The sequence below is a fragment of the Aptenodytes patagonicus genome, chromosome W, assembly GCF_965638725.1.
Source record: "Aptenodytes patagonicus chromosome W, bAptPat1.pri.cur, whole genome shotgun sequence".
In the NCBI taxonomy this organism is placed as follows: domain Eukaryota; kingdom Metazoa; phylum Chordata; class Aves; order Sphenisciformes; family Spheniscidae; genus Aptenodytes; species Aptenodytes patagonicus.
Genome location: NC_134981.1, coordinates 3424495 through 3444637, shown reverse-complemented (window position 1 = coordinate 3444637; position 20143 = coordinate 3424495). Strand labels below are relative to the sequence as shown.

General features: G+C 40.5%; 1 protein-coding gene across 5 annotated transcripts in view; it reads right to left on the bottom strand.

Annotated features, from left to right (window-relative positions):
• The window catches only part of LOC143172286 (dymeclin), a 224911-nt gene that overhangs the window by 128954 nt on the left and 75814 nt on the right, over nt 1-20143 (bottom strand). For all 5 annotated transcript variants that reach the window (XM_076361540.1, XM_076361539.1, XM_076361538.1 and 2 more), the window contains exons 9-10: nt 8584-8766; nt 4022-4200 (exon numbers count right to left, since the gene is read on the bottom strand). In XM_076361540.1, the coding sequence (XP_076217655.1) occupies nt 4022-4200; nt 8584-8766 (362 nt within the window). The remainder of the gene's footprint in view (nt 1-4021; nt 4201-8583; nt 8767-20143) is intronic.

Genomic DNA, 20143 nt, shown 5'->3' with positions numbered 1-20143 from the left:
TGTTGCTACAAACCACATTAAAAAAGGGTACCTTGATTCTGACATTGAGACATTATAAACTTTTCCATATGAGCCGATACGTGAAAGTACTCATTACTAAAATTTCCTACTAGCTACTGAAATGACTCTCACTCTGTAGAGTGATTTGGCTCTCCAGATCACTGCATTCAGTCTTCCTGCCCCAAACACACCTTGAAAGCTTTCGAAACCCCTTCCCACCTCCACTCCCCTGGCCACGTCTTCCTCTCCACTCCTCTTTCAGAATTCTCTCCATCTACACACCAGACCAAACTCAAGGAGGCAAATGGCAACTTAACTCTCTCTACCTGCCGTTTCCAGATGAAAACCGGATCAATTCATACAGTCTCTCTAACCCTTCCTCCTCCAAACACTTTTTCCTTCGTATACCGATTGCCGAGGTACACACACCTTTAGGACAAGTATTACTGTTCTCAGAACAAAAACTACTTGACAAGCCACCATTTAAATGAAAAAGAGTTGGGATATAAGATTAAATTAAAATTTCAATTATATTAAAATTTATCTAGAATTGTAACTAAAATGCATTTCTACACTTTTATGTTACACACATACATTAAAACTTTTCTCTCTCTCTCTCTCTGCAATGGCATTGTCCAGCCACGTACTGAGAAGACAGTAACCATTTATTTTTGTATTGATGGCCCTTTTATTCATAGTCATTAAACTATCATTACCGGACTACTACTAACACTCCTCCGTCAGGAGCAGCTTTTAACTGGCAAGACACAGCCACCATTAAAAAGTTACTTTTAATCCCCAAAACAAGGAACAGGTCAAAACAGACACTGAAAATTGCAGGTGCTATATTCAGTCCAAGGTCAGGAACAGTTTCCCCAGCAAAGAGTTTTAAAATAGCTTGTCTTTAGTGTACAACAAAATACAAGACCGCATAGCCACACGAGTAACCTGCCTAAGCCAAATTTATACCACAGGAAAAAATATTGCTGTACCATCAGTTAATATAAATACATCATCACATACATTATTTCGGTCCAGACATGTTGAGTAGCAACAAAATGTACAGCATACAGCAGCGCTGCACAGCTCAGCAGCCAAAGCAAACATATTCAACAGAAATAGCTTACTTCTTACAAGCAGATATCTCACTGGCACTTTTACCTGCAATATGGGTGTCAACTGCTCTTACAAACAGAATGTGGCTCAACGTTCTCCCATCCACAGACCATGACACTATGCTTATGAAAAAATTTGCTAACTGACCCCTATCGCACCAGTCCCACCGCTTCCTGGAGAATCCCTGCAAGTACTTTCAATAAGATAGCCAAATTCCAGATGTGAACATCCCTAACAGCATCAGAATTTAACCCAATTATTTTATAAAATTATACAAAGTGACATGCTCTAAGTTACGGAAGACACACAAACATCCTATTCATTCTACCAAGCAGACTGTTATTATAAGAGCAAAAAAGATGCTTGCCTTACTGATGATAAAGCATTATAAAGCACAACAGGAGATCAAGGTGTTTATATATAACTGACAGAGGTAGATTCATACACAAATGAGGAAGCAAGCTGAGACGTTATCTATTACAACAAAACCACACTGAATCAATTTACAAATTAAACTGAAGTTACAAAAGAACAAAGACACATTTCAAAAACCCCTAGGAAACGTCACGGAACATCTGCTAGCGATGCTTCCTGGGCACCAAAACCGGGAAGTATTAAAATAGGGGAAAACACAGCAAACCTGTTGCACTGACCGCAGTGAAACAGGAACAACCTGCAAAACCCCTCAAAGTTTAAGATGAGCACTCAGCTGACTGCTGACCTGATCTCTCATATAGCACAGACTCATACTTCACCCAGCTGCCCCTGTGTGAAGAGGCCACTAACTTATGCCATATTCCTCCAAAAAGTCATCCACCCTCATTCAAAGATATCCATAGAGAGCGCTGTTTTGCCTCTGAATTAATTACCTCAACTGTTTTGCTCCTGTATCTCTAAGCTGTGGGATTCAACCTCCAGGCTTTAGTTCTTATCACACCTCTCTGCAAGCAGAGAGTCCGTTCGGTTCAAGGCTTTCCCCTTGTGAAGGCACATACACATCCTGATGCTTCTCAAGCTCTTTTCTCACCAGCTGAGCTACGTTAGCTGTCTAAGCCTCTCACAGTTTTGTTGTTAATTTTAAAGCAAACAAAAAAAAAAAGTTTCTCTACACTCTCTCCGTGTTTCAATAGCCTGTAAATATTTTATGAAGTATGGTAGTACACCACCAGAATAGTACCCAGCGTGTTAGCACTGCTCTTGCAGTTGCCATATAGGGAAGGAAATAACCAGCTCCGTTAATCCTGCCCCTTCGTCTCGTTTACAAGCCCAAGACTGAATTAGCCTTTTTCACCACAGGGTTGTAATTAGGAGATCGTGATTTCTTTGTCCAGTAACCCTCCCACCCCCAATCCTTTCTGGTCTGGCTCAGCCTGCGTTACTAAGCAATTAAAACTGCTCTTCTCAGTTCTCATCCTTACCTACCAGCCCGCTAAAAACAAGAGGATTGGACAAAGATGTCAGTAACGTGTCAGCAGTGATCACCAAAAGCAACAGCATGCAGGAGGAGTAACATGAGAGCAGACCGTTTCAAACTTTGGTATGAAAAAAACAAATCAAACATGCTGTTGACTTTTCAGTGATGCTTGTCTCAATTCAGTGATGCTTGTCTCAATTTTCTCAGCTTTCCCCACAAAGTGTTAAACATTACTGATTATTTCTGGGACTTTCTGAAATTTTTTTTTTTTTTTGAGGAGGAGGAAAGATAGGTGCTAATATATGAAAGTATCCCACGTTGCAGAGCATCTGAGTACCTGCATCCGGAGTTGTTTTGACACACGCACCTCATGCTTTTTCTGGAAGTTTTACAATATATCAGACATCATAATTATAAAACAATGTACGCACCTAACCTTTATTTCTCTGAAGATAAAGTAAATTGATACGGTTAGCAGCTGTGAAACATGTCATATCACATACTAACAGCCCAGAAAATTAAATATGACCATTTGTTCACAGAATTCATGCAAAATGACTCAGCCCTCACCTAGATAATCTGCAGCGGACTAAACAGGAGTTCAGTCTTGAATCAATTCGGTATCAACCATCTCACCTGAGTTTGCCAACAGTGGCATCTATCAACTCTGATTTTAGCATCTGCTAGAACTTGGACCGAGACCAAACTCCTTCCATATCTGCCATCAAACAGGCAAGGGATCTAATTATCTGGCAAGATTTCAAATATTAAAATGGAAAGGGTTCTCTATTCCGTTACCAATTCCCCTAGACAGCCATTATCTTATTAAAGGAATGCTTTTTAATAAGTAAGATTTGTTAAAGTGGTTTGTGACATTACCAAAAGTAGTGGGGAGCATAAGCTAATTTATAGCCTACAAAAACTGTACCAGGTGTCTGTTTTATTGGCTATTAACCACAATCCTATTTAAAGCAGCTAAAAAGTCACTGCAGTTGTATTTCTATAAAATCTGTCAGCTGCTCCTTGAGGAGTTTCAGCCTCAGGTCAACCCTGTAAGACATTTGGCATATTAGTCAAGTTACAGCTCATTTTGTTAACTATTATCCCTGTACGCACACAGTAAGCTTGTGTAACTTTTTGGCCTGAGTATCTAGAAAAGAAAAATAAAATAATGAATAGAATGATAGCTGCTACCAGTTTCTTTTCACCACGTCAGCAGGTTTGACCTGGATCAGACAGTGGCATTGAGAAAGAGGGAATCAAAGACAGCCTGGTAGCTTTATCAGTACTATCTTTTACTGCAGTGACATGTTTAGCATCGTACTCCTGAGATGACAAAATAAAAGTGAATAAGTGAGCCAGAACTGGTGAATATGTGAGCCAGAACCTGCTGCCCCCACTGTGGAACAGGGGACGCTGGCAGCTGGTGACACCCCAGCTTCCAGGACCACCCCCTCATGATGAGTATAAGGCAAGCAGAGCAATACTTACAAGATTTTCTATGTCCGTTCGTGCCAACACATACGTCCGTACGTTGCTGTTTTGATGCAGAAGCATGTATAAAAGAAGAGTTGCTTGATCAGATTTCTGCTGCTCACACAAAGCTGTGTATAAACTGTTAAAATTAATCTGGAAAGCGTGTGGATGTGACGACGAAAAAGCAGTGCTATCTGAAATAAAGAAATAAAAAAACCAATCTTTAACAAATGCATTTACCATCCAGCTATTTGTTAACTTTATAAAATCTCTCAGTGAAATATTTTATACGGACACCACCGTAAGGAGGAAACAAAAGTCATCCATGACTCCTATCACCAATGGTCATAAACCTTAACAGGGTCTCACGAAGCTTCAGTTGTGCCAAAAAGCTGAGGTGGTCCTCCCCCACGAGCTCCAGTAAGACCCCTGCATCTGCACAAGACACTCATCTTTTTTCATAAAGCTATTCTGTTCGTCCAAATGGCTTCCACTGTTAGAAAGGAAGGCAATCCCAGGAGCTGCTGCAAGGAGGGCAGCTGGGGTGTCTCCTCTGGAACCGACATACTGGTGATTCGTGTGTTTCCAAACCCTGCACCCCAAACTTCCAGGTTTAGTTCACTGGCAGCAAGGTGGAGTATCTCCTATCCATTTCTTGGCATGAAGGGCAGATGCGCATAGGTCAAGACTATCGGTACATTTTCAGCGAAACATAGGTGTTGTCGGGACTTTAAAGATGCGTGTGCGGTGGGGAGTTTAGTGGATTAATTAAAGTGATTTAAAACACCACGTCATATCGTCTAACATCCCTCAAAGTAACAGCGGTTTGTTCACGTTCACAATATAATCTGTGCCAGAGCCGAAAGTAAGAATAAAACAGATTTCTGTTCACAGAACCTTTCACAAGAAGCTTTACCAGTTTCAACCAAGAAGTCCATCAGCACAGATCTCCGACACCTAGGAATTTCCTAGGTGGAAATGGAAAAAGCAAGGGTGACAGTCAGTGCGCTCATACTCATGTCAGAAAGCCAGATTCACGTCCTTCCTTAGCCTCCAGATCTCCCCAAGTCAGAGATTTTGCCTTTGGTTTCTTTACAAAAAACCTTTGAGAGTGCAAGGTTTCGTTCCAGTGCAGAGCAGGTACATTTCTCACATTTCTCAACTCTCAAAAAGCTTCACAGGAATTTGTAGAAAGTATTTTCCTGTCCAGCTCTGTTCAAAAACATCCATTCAAAGCATGCATCTTCTGAGACGATACATGGAGTAGGACGAGTCTGCCTTTTTGAGCTGATTTATTTCAGCATCCTGGCAACTGAATACAAAGGCTATCTTTTCTGAGCACACAAACAAGCTATGCATATGGAAAAATTACAGCAATTTCATGGCAAGAGGATATTCTGGGAACAACAGCAGTTTGGATACTCAAGTATACTAAAGGTCTAGACTTAAAATTTTCCGTATTACTATAAACAAGATGTCCAAAGTTGAAGAATTTAACTAGAATTCCTTTGTTCCCACAATAACAGACTACAGATTTCGGAATTGTTTACTGTTTATTTTTAATAAACTTAGGAAAGCTCTGCTGTATAAAACAGTGTGACAATACTACTACTCCTGCACAGTGATTTGTGGACAGAAGGGATTTTTAAGGGGAGGAAGAAAAGACTCAGAAAGATAAAGGAAAAAAAACAACGCAAATTTCAAACCCTGCTTTTTTACAAGTCATTTCACAAGCAAGCAGTATTACAATAGCCAGCATGCCAGGCAGCAACTATCGCACTTCATCCAAATCTTCCTTTTTCCTCAAATCCCGAAAGATGTCTCGGATATTACAGACTTCATCACCACGGAAAACAGTGAGCACAGCATCACCACACGTGTGCCCATGGGCAGCAACCGTGAGCCAACACAAATTTGGCTCTTAAATGAGTACTCCCATGGGTTCCTACCAAGCTTTTCCACTCTTCTGGAGAAATCTCTATACTGGTAGGGACTGATCACCCAAACACTCCCTACACCCACCGAGATGTGGGCGTCTCGCTTTCCCCTTTCTTTGTAGCCCGTATTCTTAGCAAAGTTTCCAAATAGCTTTCAGTATGGAAGAATGTGGTAGTCGTCACTTATTTTGAACAACATCTCCACCCTCTTTGGAATGACAAAGTGCTTGGAAGACCTGCAGGAGCCCCATGGGAGCTCTGGCTCCCACCGGGTTTCTGGGGGCCCGGCGGAGACGGCGTGCCGGGGAGCTGCTGCTTCTCTTGGCCCGGGTGAGGGGCGATGGCTCCAGCCATTCAGCCGAACTCAGCAGGAGGCACCGGAGCAAACGCTTCTGCTTTCTGCAGGAGTCGGGAGGCACTGCCGCACACACAGGGGCGAGACGCAGCCCATCGGCGATGGAAACCCTGCCTCTCCCCAACACGACGTACCGACAGGCAGAGGAGAGACCAAAGCCTGGCTTTTCTGAGCTACCGTTCTGCCCCCACGCGCCCTTCAATCAGTGATCAGGATTATGGACCGATTGGTCCATAATGCTTCATGGACGCATGAACACATGCTTCAGGCAAGTGTTTCTCTTTACTAGGGAAAATGTGGATGTAGACAGCAAAATCGGATCAATTCAACACGCTCTATTAAGCAGCAACCTGATGCCACAGTTCCTTAGCTGAGGAGTGTCCACTGACTTTCAAGCTTCACTTCTGTGGATGTTTAAACCCTGCCACTTACAGTTATAGCACTTCATAATCGGTTTTACTAAAGGATAATTAAAAAACTGTTAAAAAAATATCTAAACAGTATTAAAGAAACTTATCAGCAACAGCAGCATATCCTGTATTATTCTACAGAACATTAAACTGACCAACAGAAAAATTAAACTATTCTAGACCATAAAGAAAACTATCCTGAATTTTATTAGTTTTGTCCCAATCAAATTACCTAAACTACTTCGACAAAAAAGCCAGTTTTCTTCTTATAGTCACATACCATAGATCATTATGGCAGTAACCAGTCTTTCTTTTTCATATCATTCTCCTCTTACCAGCTCCTCAGAATGTTCACAGGAATCAAATTTTAAGCTCAGTTATATGAGTATTGCTAGTGGAAACAAGTTTATGGGAAACAGCAAGTCATTCTAGAAATGTACACATCTAGAGAAAAATACAGCTTTTCATGCTACTTTTGACATAGAATAAGTTCTTTTAAAATTTTATAATGATACACGTGTAACAGTTTTCAATGAAACACATTACTAGTTACTGATGACATGAAACAAAGTCAACCAAATTAAAACATACATAGATGTTCACAGTTTAAAAACCAGAACAAAACAAAAACTGTATCAAGAATTTGATCTCAGTTGCCTGTAAACAGTATCCAATAAATCAAAGGGGCACGTTTGGACTAAGAATTCTTCTTACGAGAACAATCCTCCAGCCCCATAACCCCCAAAAATTTCCTAGGTAGAGGTGAACGAATTTAGAGCTCAACCTGCTAAAAACTTAATGGTTAAAGGAATGTAAAAACTCCCCCCAAATAAAGTGAATAACTCGGAGGTATTGATGTGGCTTCACAGGTTATCATGCAGCACCTGAGCTGCTCTGAGCAGCTCTGTGCATGCTGTCAACCTGCATAAAGCCAACGAAAGGTAAAACCCCGTGGCTAAAACTTGCAGAGATTTAAATGTATGGAGAAAGTATGAGTGGTTAAACATTGGAACAGGCTGCCCAGGGAAGTGGTTGAGTCCCCATCCCTGGAGGTATTTAAAAGACGTGTAGATGAGGCGCTTAGGGACATGGTTTAGTGCGCATGGTGGTGTGGGGTTGACGGTTGGACTCGATGATCTTAGAGGTCTTTTCCAACCTTAATGATTCTATGATTCTATGACTCTAAGTATATATGAAAAGAAGCCCGCTGCCTGCAAGCTGGGCTATCTAGATAGTCCAAGCTGTGTTAGGGCATTACCGCGTCCCAAGCGAGACCCTCTGCAGCAGGGCACTGTGAGTCAGTACAGCATCGCACCTGCAGTTACCTGATATACGGACTGGAACCAGCCTTCTCAAAAACCAGGCAAGCCCTGAAACAACTCTGAAATGTTCCGTATGTACAAGTCTCATGGAAGTGTTGACATTAACCAGTTTATCCTCACATTTGCAATACAAGAATACAGGTTGCAAATCAATCCAGTTAGCAATTCAATCACTTCACTTAGCTCTAAGGAACATGACTCCAGCTAAACAGCATTTCCCCAAGTGCTATGAAGTTTTAGGGGACTCCTGCAGACCCTTGGATAACCGACCTACTTATAGGTCAGTTTTATTTATATTTTATGAAATTATGAAGCTTTCTAAAATGTCTCAAGTCTGAAGGAAAGAGTATCCTTCTCCCCCTGCCCCTTCAATTAAGTTCCAGCAGCTGAGGAACTCTATCTCAAAATTCCCAGAAGAAAATACACTGTTACTGCTCTTTCACAGGCTGGCTGGAGGGAAGACAGATTTTGGAAAGAGAACGTCGAAGTAGTCGCAGCAACTTAACACTTCATCTTCATCAGTTCACGCTTAGAAGTAAGAACAGGTACAAACCTTGTGTGTTCTTGAAGGACATAATAGCTTGCCTGTAGGGATTCGGCGTATCTGGAGCATTGGTCAGATTAGCCAGGACCAGCAGAAGCAGTAGACTCTGGTTAGCTAGCGGGGAGCACTGCTCGAGCTGCGGCGTTGGTTTACTCCCCACCCCACCTAGTGTGAAGACTGTCCACAGGCCAGCTAGAGAGAAAAGACAAAAAATATTATGTTTGTTCCCATTTTCATGAACAAAGCTCCCTTAGAGGAAAAGACAGCATCTGATGCACCGGTAGAGAGAAGAGGGAAAAACAATTCACCCCCGTGCAATGAAGTGATAGGCCTGGCTACTTGATTTCTCAAAACGAAAATTTCAGGAGTGACACAGCAGTGGGCACGGAGAGGTGGGAATTGAAAGATTACTGGAAATTCCAGAAAACTAAGTCAAAGGAATATATGAAAAGGAAATTAGGAGAGGTGAAACAAAAGCGTATGTTTGAAGGGGAGAACCTTAAACACAAAGCAGATACCAGCTGAAGGATTCATGTAGCAATCCTGATAATGCTAACATATTAAGAGAGAAAAAGGAGCTTGTATGCTGCCCTTTTAATAAAACCAACTTGGTCCCATCACGCAGCATTTTTCTCATGTATTTTATTTTTAATAAACTCAGCATATTTTAGGCAAAACACAGTAACAAAAACTAATGCTGCTTCAACTAGAACCTCCAGATTGAGAGTCCTGTAGAGATCATCATCATTGCTCGTTATTGTGGGTAGACAACATAATAGCAAATAATAATAAACTTCCTGGAAAAAAAGACAGGATCAACAGCAATTTAAATTTAAATTTTAAGGTATTATTAAACTCAGCCTCATATTTTTGCATTCCTACAGAAGATGAAACAACTTGAAAAAGCACTTCAGTTGGAAGTACTCACACTGCTCTGAAATTCCTTTTTAAGAGACTGCATATAAGATGTAAAGGTATGGAAGTACAAACTGTTTACAATAATTTGAAGTTAAAAATCTAGTTAAAAGGAAATAAAGGCTTGAAGTGACAAATCACTATTGATACTGTCAAAAAACCAGACTGATTCCTCTCGGGTAAGCAAGTTTTTGTTGTCTCAGAACTGCCTCGAAAATACATGTGTAACAAAGCACCAAAACTTAATTCATGTTAGACCCGCAAAAACTTAGTAGGTACAAAAATGGAAATAGCTCACCATTCCACACCGACTCTCAGTTCTTTGCTCATGAACTACTATAAGAATGCACGTTAGCATATGCTCCCCTTTATCTAGGGATACACACATATATATATATGGTGCATATACAGCTCCAGTATTAAGGCATAAAGTATAAAGCCAGTATAAAGCACCTGAAGGCTGCTCATTAAAACTCTCATTATCATACTGTTTAAACTTTGCTGTTTGAGCCTGAAATGCAGAGTCATTTTCATACTTAACCCTTACAGCATTAAAAAAAATTAACTCCAATACTAAACTCCTGCGTTTGAAATTCCTGTTCCTAATTACAGCAGTGTAGGTGAACCAAGTTGACCAGCTACGTGCCCAAATACCGATGAACAGGAGACTGGAAAGGAAAAGGGGCAGCAGGGGAGGATTAGAGGACTCCCCTCAGCCGTCTCCAGCAAGTCCATAAATCCGTATTTCCTTGCCAGCACTCATGAGGCTGTATTACGCTGGGGAAAAAAGAAAAGCACCAAAGCTGAAGCAGAGGTGCTGCAGGCTCAGCATTACTGGGGAAAATGTCAGGGGAAAGGATAAAACTTGCCCCCCCCCACCATGGCTACGGTGACGCGTGGCAACTTCAGTGTCACTGGGCCTCTACCTTTATCACATCTGGACTCCTGATACCTTCCCAGGTGATAAGCAGCAGCCCCTCCCAATCACGCTGGATTATATTCGTCCCCAAATGCCTGGTTAGCACTTAATTTTTTTTAAGCGTACCTTGAAATTTTATGGCAGAGACCGAGCATCTCATCAAATTATTCATTTAATAGGTCAAGGTCTTGAATTATACAGCGTAACTAAGAAACAATCTCAACTTTATAAAGACCCCAAAATTCTTATTTCCTTTTTTTTATTAATGCCTAAATTAAAAATTAATTATAACACACTTTCTTAAAGGAGACAGAAAAATTAAGAAAGTTTAGTTTTCAATCTTCTAGTCTGCAAGACTCAAGGTGCGCAGGAGAAAAACCTGTAAGTCATTTGAATGCAAAACATAAGTACAGTATAACCAATTAAAAGAAATTGAAGCACTCTTAGCCCTACAAAATTTCAAACCAGCCAAAGAGTATTTTTCTTCAAACATAATTATATAGTCAGATTTTGTAATAAACCAACGCTCCCTTCATCAACACAATTGCAAGGCAATTACTGCCATGTCAAAGGCAAGGGAACTAATGCCATTCAGTGTTAAGCAGCTGGAAGGAGTTCTTATAATAAAAAGCACTATAATTACAGCCTTCTTAGCAAAAATTTCATGTTACATTAATAATCCTTTATCACCGTGTTTTTGATCCGCTGTCCTTAAATCAGAACGAAACTGAATAAAAACGCTGACCATGAAGTTAGCTTTTAAACTCACGTGAGTTATTCAGAGAGGTAACATGCAAAGAAAGTCTTTAAAAAAAACCTGAAATAATTACATAGTCATCATCATTTGTTAAATGAATTCAAATTCAGCACATTTCCTCTCCTAAAGTAAAAGTTTAGCGTAGCGCTCAGCTCAGCCAGCATTTTTAATTTTCCACCACCCCACCCTTCTGTGGCTGGCATCTGCCATTACTACACCTTTCCTCACAGTTAGGAAAAGAGGGATACGGCCAAAGTACTGGCGAGTAAGCTGAATCTTCCACCCGGGAGAATGAGGTAATTACGTCCAAGAGAAATCTGCACATTGATATACGACCCAAGTAACCTCCTGAAGTTGTGTCTCTTGTTGGCAAGTGTATTCCTCCAGAACAACAATCCCATGCTAATGGGTTCATAATATTCCTTTCCCTTCCAAAATGCAATGTCAAATTAGGTGCTAAGTATTGGTTGGTGCTCCCAATGTGCTCAAGTTAAGAGACATTTCTAAGGAAAAAATCGTTTCTGATCATTAACAGCAGATGAAAATGCCAAATAGATAAAAGGCTTAGGAGGACAGAGAGATAGGTAGTCAGTGTTTCTAGTTGTATTCCGTACGTTCACAATATTTGCAATATCGCATTGCTACATCTAGTTTTACATTTACGTATACTTCAAAATTATTAAGGAATATTTGTGGTTTTTAGCAAGAGAAAGAAAACTAAAGTAATGCTGCAACCCCTTAGAAGCTCTCCCCACCATCTTCTTTTCAGATCTAAAGTTACAGTTAACAGAAAACTAAATATACAAAGAATATACACTGATGCAAAAAAAAGTGCCCAGATTCACACTTCAGATTCGGCTTCACTGGAACGTTACGGAGAAACAGAATAAAAGGAAGGAAATCTCATGTTTAAAATTCCCGTTTAAGCCAATAGCGTAGCCTTAGGTAGCTGTAACTGTACTAGTGCTGGCTGGCATCATTAAAAGCATGGAATAAAATTTGCCTAGACACTTTAACATGTGTCCAGAGAAGGGCAACGAGGCTGGTGAGGGGTCTGGAGAACAAGTCTGATGAGGAGCGGCTGAGGGAACTGGGGTTGTTTAGCCTGGAGAAAAGGAGGCTGAGGGGAGACCTCATCGCTCCCTACAACCACCTGAAAGGAGGTTGTAGTGAGGTGGGTGTTGGTCTCTTCTCCCAAGTAACAAGCGATAGGACGAGAGGAAATGGCCTCAAGTTGTGCCAGGGGAGGTTTAGATTGGATGTGAGGAAAAATGTCTTTACTGAAAGAGTGGTGAAACATTGGAACAGGCTGCCCAGGGAAGTGGTGGAGTCCCCATCCCTGGAGGTATTTAAAAGACGCGTAGATGAGGCGCTTAGGGACATGGTTTAGTGGGCCTGGTGGTGTTGGGTTGACGGTTGGACTCGATGATCTTAGAGGTCTTTTCCAACCTTAATGATGCTATGATTCTAACATATAGTGCTTGGATTCCTTTCACATTTAAATTTCACTTTAAGTTTCATTTACTCCTATTCTCTCGTCATTTTAGTATATATCCCAAGGGAAATGCAAATTACGGAAGTTTTCTTAAAGCTTTCTATATCTCCGGACAGTGGCAACGATGAGCTACAGTTCTCAAAACTAAACAACTGAACTGTGGGAAGGATGAAGGGGGCGGATTGCCTGCAATAGCATCACGACCCAAAGTGCTTCTGAAGCTCTATGAACTCTTGAAAAAGCTCTGCGTTACCAAATACTACCTTTTTGGGGCTAATTATGAGCGATGAAGTTAATAATCCTTAACCCTAAAACAGTCTCTTCAATGCTTATGTATGTGGATCACTTATTCCATCCATAGAATTCACTGCTTTCTGCAAAATACTTGTAATCTCTTTTTAATTGCAATTCTTTAATATAACTTTATTTCTTGACTCAACTCCACACGGACCCACATTACTAGAGTTTTTGTCATTTCGAGAAACATTAAACTTTCACCAATTATTTCTGGCAAATACACAGATACTTTGAGAAGGAACAGACTGCTTTTACCTTTAAAACAGAATGAGCAGATCCATTTCTTCCTTCTCTTCCACAAAATTACCCATCGCAGCTTCTTCTTCCCCCTATTCATACAATTCTATGCAATGCACAGCAAGGAAAGCGGGTCCTGCTTAAGAGCAAGGTATGGTTTTTTGCAGTAGAGAATCTGAGGTCTTCTGTAAGATGGCTAGAAACACTGTTCCTAGCCACGAAAACAAACCCAGGATTTTAATCTAGTTTGACAGCGTGGAACAACACTTAATGGCAAAATGAAGTTATGACACACTGATTAAAAAAGAACTTTCTTTCACCAGACTGTTATTTAATGTAAACACAATTCTGCAGAAATCTCAGCTCCGGTCTCCGTTGCACCACAAGAAGATACAAAGAAGGTTCATGTTTGTACCTACCTGGAGAAAAGTTTAAATGCACTTATAGTTTCATGGGATGAAGGAAAATTTTAAGAGCTTGATTTTAAAGACACTTTAAAACCAGAAGACAGGTACGAGCGCAGAGGGTACTTTAAAAATTTACTCATTACAACGCATTGAAATTTATAGCCAACTGAACTTCTAGCACTGCATACCATTATTTCAAGTTAGTATATCAACAAACTGTGAGCTATAATTGACTTGTGAGCTTTCTCGGGGTATTTATTAAACTAGTCGTAATTCTTCCACAAAACACGTCTTATTCACTTTCCAACCTTCAGCGTAAAGGCTTGGAAGATAAACCCTCTGAGCTCTTTCCCTGGAAAGAGCATTAAATTAACACAGAGGAAATTGGTGTTACTTATTTCAAAGTATCTTTCTGGAAAAAGGAGATTTTTTTAAAAAATTTTTATTTAACAGCAAAATGCAATCGTCTTAATAATCGAACTTCATCAATGACCTGGTTGAGGAGGATGGGTGAGAATAGCCAATGGTTTGATTTGCATGATGTTAATTGCTATATAATACCGTATGTCATCAATACTATGGTAGGTATATGCCATATCAACGGTATTACAGTAAGAATCACCCAAATTAACGAAGAATGAATTTTGATGAAACCGAGCAAAGTGCAGCAATAATAGAACCAGGCAAGTGCAGCACTGATGGAACCAGAACTGGCTTCAGCGTGCAACAGTCCAACACCACACATCATCTCTCCTGCCCTGAAGGACTGTTATGACAGATGGAGCCCAAAGTCATGGACTAAATGAACTCAACGGACATTTCAGAGGGATGGCCCATAGACTAAGGGAATGATATCTGCGTGTATATATCAAAAGACAGGAAAGGCGGCGGTGATTAATTGGGATGTATTGGAAAGTGTGGGGACCTGGGCACGACACAGATGGTATAAAATAAGGGGTTGATATTGTCCTGGTTTTGGCTGGGATAGAGTTAATTTTCTTCCCAGTAGCTGGTATAGTGCTGTGTTTTACATTTAGCATGAGAATAATGTTGATAACACACTGATGTTTTAATTATTGCTGAGCAGTGCTTACACTAAGTCAAGGATATTTCAGTTTCTCATACTGCCCTGCCAGCAAGAAGGCTGGAGGTGCACAAGCAGCTGGGAGGGGACACACCCAGGACAGCTGACCCAAACCGGCCAAAAGGATATGCCATACCATATGACGTCATGCTGAACAAAAAAACCTGGGGGGAGTTGGGGGGGGGGGGTGCAGCTGCTGCTGGGCATCGGTCAGCAGGTGGTGAGCAACTGCATTGTGCATCACATGGTTTCTATATTCTTTTATCATTATTATGACTTTCCCTCCCTTTTCTGTCCTATTAAATTGTCTTTATCTCAACCCACGAGTTTTACCTTTTTTCCCATTCTCTCCCCCATCCCACCCGGGGAGGGAGTGAGCGAGCGGCTCGGTGGTGCTTAGTTGCCGGCTGGGGTTATGCCACGACAATCAAGTTTTCCTTTGAAGGGCCTATCCTTCATTAAGTTTAAACATAGGCATTAAATTTCAATGAATGCTAGCATAGCCTTTTTGAGTATGCTCATTTCTCTCATCACTGGAGCTCGGTAACAGAGCGGATCCTTTCCTCGTTCCCCCATACACACAACCCAAGTCCTGTCATACTTCATTAGCATCCTGCCAATGAGTTTTATTGGTTTTGAAAGTATTTTGCAGAGTGCACCGGATTGAGGTGCAGCCCCAGGCTGCTTTCGAGACTGAAAAGGAAGAAGTAAAGAGTTTTGGTAGATATGAAGATCTTCAAAAAGATCTTCTCGATCTCTTCCTGTCATTTTAACATTTCCAAAATTTCAATCCTGCTTCCTTGTTGCAAAAATGGAAAGAACACAAGTAGATGAGGCTAGAGAAGTCAGTAAAAAAAAAAAAGCGTTAAATATCAGAAAGAAAACCCAACCACAAAAAACACCATCGTACAGAACAGATCTAACTCATGTTTCGGTAATCTGTTCAAATCAAGTCCTAGCTCCACACCCTGCTTTCCTAGTTATGAAACTTTCAGCATCCAGAAGAGTGTTCAATGCTGCAACAACATCTAAGGCAGCAGTAAATATAGATTTTGAAGAACTAAAGCAAAAGTGATTTTCATTGCACCTAATTGATACCATCATGTACTTCCTCCACCAAAACCAGTGAATACCATATTATTCAAAAACATTACAATTACTATTTCATTTTTATTACATTCAAGAAGCAGCCTGGGGAACTTGAGGGTTGGGTTTTTTTATTTAATGCTTATTATGTGTGTCACATTTCTTAAGTCAATTCAATGGTTCTCACATTGTGGTCTGGGGAACACTTTCTGGTGGCCCATGGAGAGCTGGCAGTTCATGCCGTGCTGGCTCTTGTCCTTGTTTCCAGCTGCTACATTGTGTTAGAAGAAAGCTAAAAATACATAAATACTTTCCTACGATTACTTTTCCATGTAAGCAATTTCTCAAGTTGCCACGGGGATGTTATGTGATAATGAATGGGGGAGGAAAAAGTGGTCCATGGCATCATAAATGGCAGAGGCTGGATCAGTGAGGCAACTGCTATATCAAGATGCAGTTCACAATGTCTCAAGTCAAAGTCATTTCATACTTTATAAGCATGTCCTTAACATCTCGGGTCTTTAAGCAACTTAACACTGCTAATTGCGAGGAGCACCGGGTATACTTGCTTAAAAGACTATAAAAACAGCAGCTATATTAATTTTAGGAAAGTCCCATTGCAAGTTTTTGGAAGATTCTTTACGGCAAGAAACTATAGCAAAGCTGAAATATAGGAAATATGGAATAAATTTTATGTGGTTAATGAACTTGCATGTGAAGTATTACATCCTCAAGCAACGTTAAACTCATAAGGAGCATGAACACACTAATGTATACACAAACTACAACCTCCGACTGAAAAAGTGGATCTGATTACACCGTAGATTTTTTAGGTAGGGAAATTATACAACTCAAGTGTAAATATCGCAGTAACTTTTGCAGCTGACACAAGTTCTTATAAATGATAGATTTTTGCAACATTATATCTGACACGGTAATACAAATGACAAAAGTAACACTTTTTAATTTTCAGCAATATTTTTCATGCTCTCCACTGCCCGGCATTAGACTAACAGAATTAACCCAAGCTAGCTTGCGACAAAGACGGACAGACGTTTTAAAAACAACTACAAATGAATAGTTTCTGGGCGACACACAGTCTAGCAAAATAAATTCGCATTTTAAATACTGGTAGGCTAGCTGGTTTCTAAGTCATCAGCAGGCTGCGGCAAGAATTCACACGTGGGAGATACTAAATTTAAAAAGCTTGTGTGCAGTGCTGTAAGCATTTTGAGACGAAGGCTATATACCAGTCCATCTTGACTCCATTTACTGTTTGGAATATAGGAATGGTAAAAGAATTTATATCAGAGTAAATGCACAATCAGTTGAAACGGCACATGTAGGCCTAAAATTCCATCAAGCTACCACTTAGTCCTAGATCCAAAGTGCTGTGCAAGGCCAAAGACACGTGTCTCAACAATTTACATAGTGGATTGCCATGGGCTTTATTTCTGGTGCTTTATTATTGTACTTTTCTGTAGTATTTAGGAATTAAATACTGAAAATAAAGTGACTGCATTTCTATAGAAAGATTAAAAGCATGTTTTAGATTACATTTTTAAGACGTATTTAAAAACCATCCTGGAAGACATGTTTTAAAACCAAGTTATTTTCTCCTCATCAGTGTAACAGAACCACTAAGACTGGCTCATTGAAAAATATGACTGAGTACGACTTACTTGTTTGAGGTTTTTCACACCTAATAATACTATTCTAAAGGAGACAAGTATTTCATCCCGCTTGCCAAGAACAGCAGAAGATAGTCATTTCTGTGAAGCAGAGCTCTGCAACACAAATTCTGCTGCCTGCCCCGCTCCTGATCACAGCCTCTCCAGGAATAGCCCAGGTCGTGTGTGTGTACCTGTATTTTTAAAATGCCCCCCAGGCACCTGATTTTTGCCGGGAGCCATGGCTCCCGGCAATGTTGCAGCAGAACAGGAAAGCTGCGGGGAACAGCTGAGCTATAGGAGCCACCGGAAAAAAAAATAGGCAGCCCAGCAAATCTCCAAATAAACTCTCCGAAAGCCACAGCACGGAGAAGCACCGACGTGTCCGAGGAGGCCGGGGCCGTGATGTCATTAACACATTCTGGAAGCAGTTTTTCAGGAAATGAATCATGGAAGCAAGTGAAACGCGAAGACCTATTAGGTAACTGTGTTCATCCCCTACCCATGCAACAGTGTTCCCTCCAGTACATTTTGTTATTCTATCCAGTCTAATTTTTAAGGGACTAGTAATGGAGCTTGAACCACATCCTTTGGGAAGAGTGTTCCATAATCTAATAAACCTCAATGTTAAGATTTTTTTCCCTAATATTCAGCCTAAGCGTTACTTTGTTCAACTTCACCTACTTATTCCTATAGGTGGTTCTATGTAATACCATAAAACATTTCTTCCCCAGTTCAGTGTTTACAGCCTTTAAATAAAAGGCACAGTCATGTCTCCTTTGTTGCCTAGCCAAATTGTATACATGGATTTTTCTTTCCTTTCTTTGAAATCCTTTTTTACTTTGCTTCCTGCGATTAATCCCAGCCCCAACACTTTGCGTGACCTCACGAACGTTACTGCACTGAAAAAGGTCACAAATACTAAACTGCACAGATTTAATATAACAAGCAAGCATATTCCTCAATTCACTGCAAATTTATTTCATTTTAAGCTATTTATCTTCTTTTTATCTCTAGATCTCAGGAGTTCTCTTACTGTAACGTCTAAAACGATATAGGCTGTTTTCAGGGCAGGGCAGGAGCCCCATCCCTGCCCTTAGATTGCCTAACTCTTTTTTGGTTTGAACTTCAAAACAAGGAGGAGACCACCTTTTCCCAGGAGTTCGAAGCTCAGTTACCGAGCTGCATTCCCATCAAGCTTTTGACACCACGGCTGTATCAGGAACGTATAAAGACACCGAAAAAACCCCTATTTCATCTGAAAAACTACAGAAACATTTATAAACGCAGTCAACACCTTTAAACTGTCTCAATGAAGTTATACACTTAATATTTCCAGACAGAGTCTACTTCTCTTACTTGCACACAGACGCTGAAGGACGGGATAGCTTTGTTATCTGGAAACCTCTGAAGACATTTTTGATATCTGTAACACGAATCCGAGTAGTAGACATACCTGGTGACAGACACCTTGAAGAATTAAGTAAAGCAAATTACATACCACATTCCTGAACCAAAAGGCTATAAAGTTGCCAAATAAAGCTGGAAATAACTCTAATAAACCATTAATTCACTGCAAGAAATATATTCTAAAAAAAAAAAAAAAACAAACTATAGAAAGGGAACATCTCAAACAAGGAAGGGAATCTTCACATTTTTATTAGCTCCACTCCTGGCCCATTGCTGGAAACATCTATTTCAACTCCTCTGGACATAAGTGATACACTTTCTGAGACGGAACAATATTTCTGCTGCAATTTTGAAGACTGTCTAGTATAACCGAAGCTGCAAATGCGACTGCAATTTAAAAAAATAAAATAACATAAAGGTTTTATGGTATTATATAAGAACACAATACCACAGTATTATGACTATTTGAAATCTGGGAAACTAAGTGCAAGCTAGAAAAGAAGAGGGTGAGAGGGAGGAAAACGTATGAGAAATGTGGGAAAAACAGCAATCCACCCAGTGTTGGATTCAATTTTACAACAACTGTCTGACTCAATCAGCTATCAGCCTCGGAACAGCAGACCTCAAGCCAACAACAAACTCGCACAGTGAGACATTAAAAAGGAGTTGTTGGGTGTTGGGGTTTTTGGGCTTTTTTCATTTGTTTTTTTTTGGGGGGGGGGGGGGGGGGGGGGGTATGGGGGGGAGAGGTTGGCTGTTTTTTGGTCTTTTTTTTGTTGTTGTTTTTTGGGATTTGGGGGTTTCTTTTAAAATAGAAAACTCCTCTGGCTTTTGCCCAGGATACTGTCCTGGTGCTTTATTGTTGTGGTCAGAATGGGAGGGAGCACAGTCAATGTGCATAATCCCACTGACAGTAGGATTTTCAGTAACATTTTTTGTCAACACAACCAGACAAAATTGGGGACAGAAACAAACATGGAAACATGTTCAAAAGATATCTTGGCAAAGGGAAAGCAACATTTATTTGCAGCATTCATTTTGACAGCAAAACGATCAAAGCTAGTCCACTGAAGAAAAACACTACCAGGACCAAACCGATGGCTCAAAGAAACCAGAGGAAGAGGATGGAAAAGACAGAACTTTTAAAAGTTGAGTAGAAAGAAGTAATTTTTCAGAGCATAAGATCACAGGATGATTCAGGCTGGAAGGGACCTCAGGAGGTCTTTGGCCCAACCTCCTGCTCCAAGCAGGGGCAGCTATGGGGTCACACCAGGTTGCTCAGGGCTTCGTCC